Source organism: Pelophylax lessonae (assembly GCF_965119305.1).
Source record: "Pelophylax lessonae genome assembly, chromosome: 5".
NCBI lineage: Eukaryota > Metazoa > Chordata > Amphibia > Anura > Ranidae > Pelophylax > Pelophylax lessonae.
This window is the reverse complement of record NC_138772.1, coordinates 79,482,447-79,493,426: the sequence shown is the minus strand read 5'-3', so window position 1 is coordinate 79,493,426 and position 10,980 is coordinate 79,482,447. Positions and strand designations below refer to the sequence as shown.

The following is a 10,980-nucleotide window of genomic DNA, read 5'->3' as shown; positions in this document are numbered from 1 at the left end:
GGCGTCAATGTAACATTTCTGGGTTGGAGCCCCTGTCAGGATTTGTATTGCCCACTGAGTCCTTGTTACATAAACTTCACCTCACAACAAATGAAGACATATTTATGTACTTGTTGGCAAGGTACATGAATCTGTTGCATAGTTCTCTGAGTCAAAATATCTGTATGTACAACACAATTTACGCCAGAAAAAAAAAAAAAAGATCTTAGTTACCGCCACTTCCCTGATCACTTATATGGCGGTATTTCTTTAAGAATTTGTGGCAGTGACAGACTGTGAAAAAGTGTTGCAAATAGGAACTACTAGTTCCTATTTGCAACACTTTTTTACCGTCTGTCGCTGCCACAAATTCTAATAAAAATATATTTTAAATCATAAAAAAAGAACTACTCACAATTATAAACAGGGCAGGGCTCAGCCTCTGAAAAAGAAGGAACTCCTTCCTTCGCAATTGCAAGGCAGGCATCAGCATCAGCAGGCAGGAACTCCGGTGAGGTTACCCTGGCTGGCTGTATCAGGGCCTGTAAAGGCGGCGCACGATGATGTCACAACGTGACGTCAGTATGCGACGCCGACACGCCCCCGCTCACAGGACAGTGGACACCTTGGAAACCCAGCGCCGGGCCCCTCCCCTCCTCCTACTTACGTAGCGGTAACGGCGCCGGCCGCCGGGCTCCGATATCCCAATGTTGTCTCAGAGACAACATCGGGTGAATTAATTCTACTGGGCGGCGGGTGTTCCCTTCCTGGTGGGACCCCCTTCCCGGCCGGGCCCTTGGACCACGTCCGAAGTGCCCGATCGCTCAGTCCGCCCCTGCTGCACATCACCCTGAACACACCGTCCCCACCGTGAAACATGGTGGTGGCAGCATCATTTTGTGGAGATGCTTTTCTTCAGCAGGGACGGGGAAGCTGGTCAGATTTGATGGGAAGATGGATGAAGTCAAATACAGGGCAATCTTAAAATAAAACCTGTCTGCAAAAGACTTGAGACTGGGGCAGAGGTTCTACACTGATCACCAAAGTAAGGCAACACTACACTGACCACAAATATCAGGAGTTTCTACATTGACTGCCAATGTAAGGGGACATTACACTGACCACAAATATAAGGAGGTTCTACTCTGAGTACCAATGTAAGGGGGTGGAACACTGACTACAAATGTAAAGGGACATTACACTGACCAACAAACAAAAATGTTCCTGTGCTCGGGTGGTATGTGGCAAAGGATAAATGATCTTATGTGGTCTTTATAGGCACCGCTTTAGGTCTTGCCTCCCAGTCAGGACCAAGGGTATCCACAATACAGTGAAAAACAGCAACAAGAAAGGGGCGCACTGACCTAGTGCATTACCACTAAAAAGGTTTATTAAAATCCGAAAGCAACATAGATTGTACTCACAAACAAATGATGATTGCACACATGTAACACAATGGAACCAGTCATCCCCAAAGTAGCCAGGGTACCCCTATGCTGGATGACGTGCTGGTGTCCGCAAATGTCTGGCTAGGCTGACGCGTTTCAAGGGAGGACCCTCTTCCTCAGAGTCAAAAAGTGCTATTGTCAACCACTTTATGGCTCTAAGGAAGAGGGGCCTCCCTCGAAACGCGTCAACCTAGCCAGACATTTGCGGACACCAGCACGTCATCATCCAGCACAGGTGTACCCTGGCTACTTTGGAAATGGCTGGTTCCATTGTGTTACATGTGTGCAATCATCATTTGTTTGTGAGTACAATCTATGTTGCTTTTGGATTTTAATAAATCATTTTAGTGGTAATGCACCAGGTCGGTGCGCCCCTTTCTTGTTGCTGCTTTACACTGACCAACAGTGTAAGGGGTTTTTACATTGACCACCAATGTAAGGGGACACTACTCTGACCACAATTAAAAAGAGGCTCTACACTGTCCACCAATGTAAGGGGGTGTTACACTGACCACCAATATTAGGGGACACTACTCTGAACACCAAGGTAGGAGGAAACTACACTGACCACCAATGTAGGAGGACACTACACTGACCACCAATGTAAGGGTACATTACACTGACCACCAATGTAGGAGGACACTACACTGACCACCAATGTAGGAGGACACTACACTGACCACCAATGTAGGAGGACACTACACTGACCACCAATGTAAGGGTACATTACACTGACCACCAATGTAGGAGGACACTACACTGACCACCAATGTAGGAGGACACTACACTGACCACCAATGTAGGAGGACACTACACTGACCACCAATGTAAGGGTACATTACACTGACCACCAATGTAGGAGGACACTACACTGACCACCAATGTAGGAGGACACTACACTGACCACCAATATAAGGGTACATTACACTGACCACCAATGTAGGGTACATTACATTGACCACAAATGTAAGAGGGCTCTACACTGACAACTAATGTTCTACACTGACCACAAATGTAGGAGGGCACTACACTGACCACCAATATAAGGGGGCTCTACACTGACCACCAATATAAGGGGGCTCTACACTGATCACCAATATAAGGGGGCTCTACACTGACCCCCAATATAAGGGGGCTCTACACTGACCACCAATAAAAGGGGGCTCTACACTGACCCCCAATATAAGGGGGCTCTACACTGACCACCAATATAAGGGGGCTCTACACTGATGACCAATGTTCTACACTGACCACAAATGTGAGAGGGCACTACACTGACCACCAATGTAAGGGGGCTCTACTCTGACCACCAATGTAAGGGGGCTCTACACTGACCACCAATGTAAGGGGGCTCTACACTGACCACCAATGTAAGGGGGCTCTACACTGATCACCAATGTTCTACACTAACCGCAAATGTAAGGGGGCTCTACACTGACCACCAATGTTCTACACTGACCACAAATGTAAGGGGGCTCTACACTGACCACCAATGTTCTACACTGACCACAAATGTAAGGGGGCTCTACACTGACCACCAATGTTCTACACTGACCACAAATGTAAAGGGGCTCTACACTGACTGCAAATGTAAGGACCACCAATGTTCTACACTGACCACAAATATAAGAGGGCACTACCCTGACCACCAATGTTCTACATGGACCACAAATGTAAGAGGGCACTACACTGACCACCAATGTTCTACACTGACCACAAATGTAAGCGAGTTCTACACTGACCACAAATTTGAGAGGGCACTACACTGACCACCAATGTTCTACGCTGACCACTAATGTAAGGGAGGGCTACACTGACCACAGATGTAAAAGGGTTCTACAATGACCACCAATGTAAGGGAGCTCTATACTGACCACCAATATAAGAGGGTTCTACACTGACCATAAATAGACTCTGCATGGTGTACCAGCAGCTTTAGATATAATCATTTTAGTTGGCGTTCCCTGAGAACTGAAACCAATCTCAGGGTTTCTCCCGTGTGAAAAGGTGGAGCTGGTTGATTCTGGGCACATTTTGTGGTGACACGTGGTGTGTTAGTGCGTGGTTGTGCCGCCCTGCATGTCTGCACTAAGACTCCATTCCCACCTATACAATCACAGTGAAGCTCACACGTTTTCGCACGTCCTGTTTAGAGCATTCCATTTATTTAAATTTAAATGCAGAAAATTAAAAATGGTGGCACACCAAATTGCATGGTACTTTCCCAAGATGCCTGAAGTGCCATTAAAAATGAATGGCACTGCTGTAAATAAATGTGCATTTTCGTGCATTGCAGAAAAGCACACATCTTTGCGCATTAATGCAACGCACATCTGTGAATATAGTCTAATGCATTACCGTGTGATGCATTGCCATGTAACACATTACCGTGTGACGTATTGCCGTGTGACACATTGCTGTGTAACGCATTACCGTGTAATGCATTACCGTGCGACACATTGCCGTGTAACGCATTGCTGTGTGACGCATTACCGTGTGACACATTGCTGTGTGATGCATTACTGTGGGACGCATTGCGGTGCAACGCATTGCCGCGTGACGCATTGCTGTGTGACACATTGCTGTGTGATGCATTACTGTGGGACGCATTGCGGTGTAACGCATTGCCGCGTGACGCATTGCTGTGTGACGCATTGCCGTGTAACGCATTGCTGTGTGACGCATTACTGTGTGATGCATTACTGTGGAACGCATTGCCGTGTGACGCATTGCCGCGTGACGCATTGCCGTGTAACGCATTGCTGTGTAATGCATTACTGTGTGACGCATTGCTGTGTGACGCATTGCTGTGTGACGCATTGCCGTGTGACGCATTGCTGTGTGATGCATTACTGTGTGACGCATTGCTGTGTGACGCATTGCTGTGAGACGCATTGCTGTGTGACGCATTGCTGTGTGACGCATTGCTGTGTGATGCATTACTGTGGGACGCATTGCCGCGTGACGCATTGCCGTGTAACGCATTGCTGTGTGATGCATTACTGTGTGACGCATTGCTGTGTGACGCATTGCCGTGTGACGCATTGCCGTGTGATGCATTACTGTGTGACGCATTGCTGTGTGACGCATTGCTGCATGATGCATTACTGTGGGACGCATTGCCGCGTGACGCATTGCCGTGTAACGCATTGCTGTGTGACGCACAGCTGTGTGATGCATTACTGTGTGACGCATTGCTGTGTGACGCATTGCCGTGTGACACATTGCCGTGTGATGCATTACTGTGTGACGCATTGCTGTGTGACGCATTGCTGTGTGACGCATTGCTGTATGATGCATTACTGTGGGACGCATTGCCGTGTAACGCATTGCTGTGTGACGCATTACTGTGTGACGCATTGCTGTGTGACGCATTGCCGTGTAACGCATTGCTGTGTGATGCATTACTGTGTGACGCATTGCTGTGTGATGCATTACTGTGTGACGCATTGCTGTGTGACGCATTGCTTTGTAACGCATTGCTGTATGACGCACAGCTGTGTGATGCATTACTGTGTGACGCATTGCTGTGTGACGCATTGCCGTGTGACGCATTGCCGTGTGATGCATTACTGTGTGACGCATTGCTGTGTGACGCATTGCTGTGTGACGCATTGCTGTATGATGCATTACTGTGGGACGCATTGCCGTGTAACGCATTGCTGTGTGACGCATTGCTGTGTGATGCATTACTGTGTGACGCATTGCTGTGTGACGCATTGCCGCGTGACGCATTGCCGTGTAACGCATTGCTGTGTGATGCATTACTGTGTGACGCATTGCTGTGTGACGCATTGCTGTATGATGCATTACTGTGGGACGCATTGCCGTGTAACGCATTGCTGTGTGACGCATTGCTGTGTGATGCATTACTGTGTGACGCATTGCTGTGTGACGCATTGCCGCGTGACGCATTGCCGTGTAACGCATTGCTGTGTGATGCATTACTGTGTGACGCATTGCCGTGTGACGCATTGCTGTGTGATGCATTACTGTGTGACGCATTGCCGTGTGACGCATTGCTGTGTAACGCATTGCTTTGTGATGCATTACTGTGGGACGCATTGCTGTGTGATGCATTACTGTGTGACGCATTGCTGTGTGACGCATTGCCGCGTGACGCATTGCCGTGTAACGCATTGCTGTGTGACGCATTGCTGTGTGATGCATTACTGTGTGACGCATTGCTGTGTGACGCATTGCCGCGTGACGCATTGCCGTGTAACGCATTGCTGTGTGATGCATTACTGTGTGACGCATTGCCGTGTGACGCATTGCTGTGTGATGCATTACTGTGTGACGCATTGCCGTGTGACGCATTGCTGTGTAACGCATTGCTTTGTGATGCATTACTGTGGGACGCATTGCTGTGTGATGCATTACTGTGTGACGCATTGCTGTGTGACGCATTGCCGCGTGACGCATTGCCGTGTAACGCATTGCTGTGTGATGCATTACTGTGTGACGCATTGCTGTGTGACGCATTGCCGTGTGATGCATTACTGTGTGACGCATTGCCGTGTGACGCATTGCTGTGTAACGCATTGCTTTGTGATGCATTACTGTGGGACGCATTGCCGTGTGACGCATTGCTGTGTAACGCATTGCTTTGTGATGCATTACTGTGGGACGCATTGCTGTGTAACGCATTGCTTTGTGATGCATTACTGTGGGACGCATTGCTTCGTGATGCATTACTGTGGGACGCATTGCTGTGGGACGCATTGCTGTGGGACGCAGTAATGTGTGTGTTATGATATAAAATGGTGTGAATGGGGCCCTCAGAGGGTGAAAGGAAGATAGGTTTAGCACAATAAATCATTTCTGATAAAGTTTATTACATCACAATATAAAAGGAGGCATAGCTGGGAGAGAATGAGGGAGTGAATCCCTCTACATAGGGGACAATTGTGAGGTGAGGTAACAGAACACCTATTACCGCCTCACACCGCCATCAGCGGAAAGACTACAAATCCCGGCATGCCCCGCGCTCCGCCTACGGAGGCCGGTGGGGGGCGCGTAGGAGAAGGCGGAGGAGGAAGGAGGCGGAGTCAGTGTTGGATTGTGAAAGCGAGGCTCGGAATCCCAGAATAGCAGGCGGGCGGGTCTGCGCTCAGTTGTCTGCTACAAGGAAGAGATGCGCAGGGCTGGAAGATGGCAGAGCTGCAGATGTTATTAGAGGAGGAGATCCCGGCCGGCAAGCGGGCTTTATTCGAGAGTTACCAGAACCTCACCCGAGTGGCCGACTACTGCGAGAGCAACTACATCCAGGTGACAGCTGCCTGTGATTCATGTCTGCCTAATGGCTGGCAGGAGGGGCGGGGCGCACACAATACAGGAAGTACGGGAGGGGGGGGGCACAACCTGAGGGGGGGCTTTATATACCCTCCCGCGTCTATAATCTTATCAACTTTATCTGTGAAAAAAAAAATAATTACACTGATAATTTTCTGGTTGTGGTCCCCTCCCGAACCCAGCGTGGGGCAGAGCAGGCAGAGGGCTGCTGGGTGTTCCCCTGCTCTGCCCACAGGGTGTGCCTTATTGTTTAATTATGAGTCATATCAGTGTGTGTCCCCCTGGGTGCTGTACAGCAGGAAGGGTCACCCCACTACAGGGGTCAGCTAGGCAATCCTATAATGATATGTGTAATGGACCCAGCAATCTCTGCTCAGCCTGTCTAGACACAGCTGGGAGAACTCTGATCATGTCAGTGACACCCATGGGGGGGATCTGTGTGATGGGATGACTATTTCATTACATGTATGCTGGGCAGCTTCATACCCAAAAGCAATTGTTTATATTGCTGCTTACCTTATGATGGCTGCATTAGTTTAGTGTAATCACTGCCATCTGTACATTGGGAGCCCCTCCCCCTCTGACTGTAGGGGTGTTGGAATGTGACACTTCCATCACCTCATTGGGGTACTGTGCCAGCTGCAAAAATATTACATTGCCGCGTACCAACCCTCACATGTGATGGCTGCATTTGTTTTCTTGTTTAGGCGTTCTTCTATTTTTCATCTAGTGATCCAGCCAGCAAGTCTGTTTTGGGGTGGTTTTTTTTTTTTTTCTTTTTTCCAAAACATCAAGCTGTCCTGTAAATGTAGATGGTGGAGACAAACCATTTACAACTGACAGGCGGTTATAGTTTTCAGCTTTTATGTAAAAACTTTACCTCAAAAGGAGCAAAACTGTTAGTTGGTGCACAGAAATGAAAATAATATCTAAATAGAGAGGTGTGTGTGTGTGTATGTATGTATGTGTATATGTATGTATATATATATATATATATATATATATATATATATATATATATATATATATTGCAGCAAGCAGGATTTTGTAACACCGATTCAAAAAGGTGTCAATAATGGCCGACAATCAATTCATAATAATAAAAAAAATAAAAATAAAAAAAAATGAAAATTTAAAAGGAGATAGAGAGATAGATATAGATATATATATCTCCTTTTAAATTTTCATTTTTTTTTTTTATTTATTTTTTTATTATTATGAATTGATTGTCGGCCATTGACACCTTTTTTTGAAGCGGTGTTACAAAATCCTGCTTGCTGCATATTTGTGTTTAAAAAAAAAAAAAAAGCTGCATCAAAAACTCACTTCTCCATTAAAATGCAGCAATAACTCATCAAGAATGCACCGTGTTGTGTTTTTTGATGCATTTTTTGAGTCACATGAGCTGTGAAAAAACGCACCATAAGCAAGGCAAAATCGCAGAAAATTGTTGGCATTTTTGGCAGATATTATCTGCACTTTTTTTTTTTTTTTTTTCGGCACAATGCTTAAAAACCCGGTTTTCAGCCGATAATTTTTGTGCTTCACTAGTTACAGTAACTGATTATAAAGTGTCAGATGGAGTTTTGCTTAGTGTACTTAAATCTGCTAGTAAATCTAACATTCTCTTCCACTCAGACTGACAATGCTGCTGTGCCTCCAGTGCTCATTCATCCAGAGTGGGGGGGGGGCACTCTAATACAGGAGGTGTGTTACCAGCCAGATGACCAGGTGAAAACCGAGGGATAAAGCCCCATTAAAAAAAAAATGAATGCAGCCACCATGTCTAATGATTGCTAAGCTGCAATCTTTTACACTGTTGGTGTTGGGTTTTATATCACTTTTAATGTTACTTTGTGTTGGTAAGGATGTCCATACAGGAAAGGACAGAGCTCCTGATCCCTGGGGGATAATTGATGAAGAAAGGCGCTCTTCTGCCTCCTGAGGATTATTTCTATACCGGTGGCACATTTACAGGCACAGTCAGGTTTGGAGGGTGGGGGGTCCAGGTTGGCAGTCAGAGGACAGGAATCCCCAGCCTTATCTGTACAGATCTCACATCACTGTAGGAATGTTTGCATGCTTTTCACACACCCCTTGTTCAGGGCTTGTACTGAATACAGCTGGTTGGGTGTAAATGCTTATCGGTGACTGTACACTATGCAATCTGATTGTGTTGTCTACTAGCCCTCCTATATTCTTAATAGATCTAAAGTTGAATGTACAGATATTATATGGGCAGATAAAAATTGAATGGGTTGTTGAGGTGTGTTCTCCTGTTATAAATTCAGGAAGTCCTAAAGCTGGCCATACACTGATTGAAATTTAGCAGAGACAGGCTAAATTCCTTTCATGTGTGACAGTCCCCGCATGTGTCGTGTGTGTGTGTGTGTGTGTGACGGTCCCCGCATGTGTGTCGTGTGTGACAGTCCCCGCATGACAGGTGTTTTGTTTGACTTATGTAAAAGAGACATGCTGGAATATTTTCCTCGATCAGAAGCTGCAGCCCCTGATTGATTTATTCTGAAAGCAGTGAGTCCTGCTGTCTGGGTACAATGTCTGCAGCAGGAGATTCCTTCATCCACCTTGTTTGTGTAGTTTTTTTATTTGTTCGGTCCTCTGGCTGAATGATAAAAAATATCAAAGTGTATGGCAGCTTATACCGGATCATTCACTATACAGCTCCGGGCTTAAGTGGTCTGAGATTTTTACCCTCTGTAACGCTTCTGGGATGGACCAGATTAATTGTGATTGGTCGGTGCCTGCACAGTGAATCACTCTGGTCCATGCTTTAGGTCAGGGGTCTTCAAACCATGGCCCTCCAGTTGTTCAGGAACTACAATTCCCATCATGCCTAGTCATGTCTGTGAATGTCAGAGTTTTGCAATGCCAGGGCATGTGTAGTTCTGCAACAGCTGGAGGGCCGTAGTTTGAGGATCCCTGCTATAAGTGCTGCACAGAGAAGGAGGAGAGTGGGGATTTCAAATTCTCGGTCTGCTGTTTGGGCACTAACCGCTCAGCATCCCTGTAGGTAAGTACAGGGGGACTCAGGGAGGGTGAATAGTGATAAAGGATAAGTTCACCTTTTCGTTACATGGTTAACCCATATTTAACATCTGTAAAATGTTACGAATGGACTGGCCCCTGCAACCCACTGATTCCCCGATCTGATAGCTTGCAGGGATCTTCCTCCCCCCCCCTCTGACCAGGCCATTTTTTCAGATTTGGTAATGCTCTTTAACTGACAATTGCGCGGTCGTGCGACGCTGTACCCAAATACAATTGATGTGTTTTTTTTTTTTTTTTCTCCCCGCAAATAGCTTTCTTTTGGTGGTATTTGATCACCTCTGCAATAGATTTTGCGTTCTAAACAAAAAAGAGCGACAATTTTGAAAAAAAAGCAATATTTTTTACTTTCTGCTATTTACATTCCCAATAAAAAAAAAAAAAAAAAAAAAAAAAAAATCAAATCTGTTTAGGCCAATTTGTATTCCGCTACATATTTTTGGTAAAAAAAAAAAAAATCCCAAACAGCGTATATTGGTTTGCGTGAAAGCTATAGTGTTTACAAACTATAGGATACATTTTTGGACTTACTTTTACATTTTTTTTTTTTTTTTTTTTGTTTTTAATGGTAATCGCGGTGATCAGCGACTTTTTTTTTTTTTTTTTTTTTTGCGGCACTACGACATTGCGGCGGACAAATCTGACACTAAGTGACACTTTTTGGGGACCAGTGACACCAATACAGTGATCAGTCTTAAAAATGCACTGTTACTGTATAAATGACACTGGCAGGGAAGGGGTTAAAGCCCCGTTCACACTGGGGCGATCCGACTTCCACGGGCGACCTCACAGGTCGCGGCGCGCAGCTCGCACCGCGACCTCGGAGCGACCGGCACGGACTTCATAACATTGAAGTCTATGCAGGTCGCCCCAAAGAAGCTCCGGACCCTTTTTCTAAGTCACTTGTGTCGCTCCTATTAGAACGGGTCCGCAGCTTCTCTATGGAAGGCGACCTACGGTGACCTGTCAGGCGACCAGGTCGCCTGACAGGTCGCCCCAGTGTGAACGGGGACTAAGTGTGAGCCTAAATTGTGCTTTCTAGCTGTGGGGGGAAGGCTCACAGAGATCAGTGTTTCAGCTTAGCTGAGGCACACTATCTCATTGTGCCTGTCTGATAGGAGAACCGCCTGCTTTGTTTACATTGGCAGACAGCTCTCCTGTCAGTTTCTCTGAAGATTGCGGGAGGCCGGCG

The 10,980-nt window shown here is 46.3% G+C and overlaps 1 protein-coding gene across 11 annotated transcripts in view; it reads left to right on the top strand.

Moving 5' to 3' along the window:
• The first annotated feature begins 6,480 nt into the window (after positions 1–6,480).
• ABI1 (abl interactor 1) overlaps positions 6,481–10,980 on the top strand; it is a 144,953-nt gene continuing 140,453 nt past the window's right edge. For all 11 annotated transcript variants that reach the window (XM_082258560.1, XM_082258567.1, XM_082258565.1 and 8 more), the window contains exon 1: positions 6,481–6,698. In XM_082258560.1, coding sequence (XP_082114686.1) covers positions 6,582–6,698 — 117 coding nt within the window. In that variant the 5' untranslated portion in view covers positions 6,481–6,581. The remainder of the gene's footprint in view (positions 6,699–10,980) is intronic.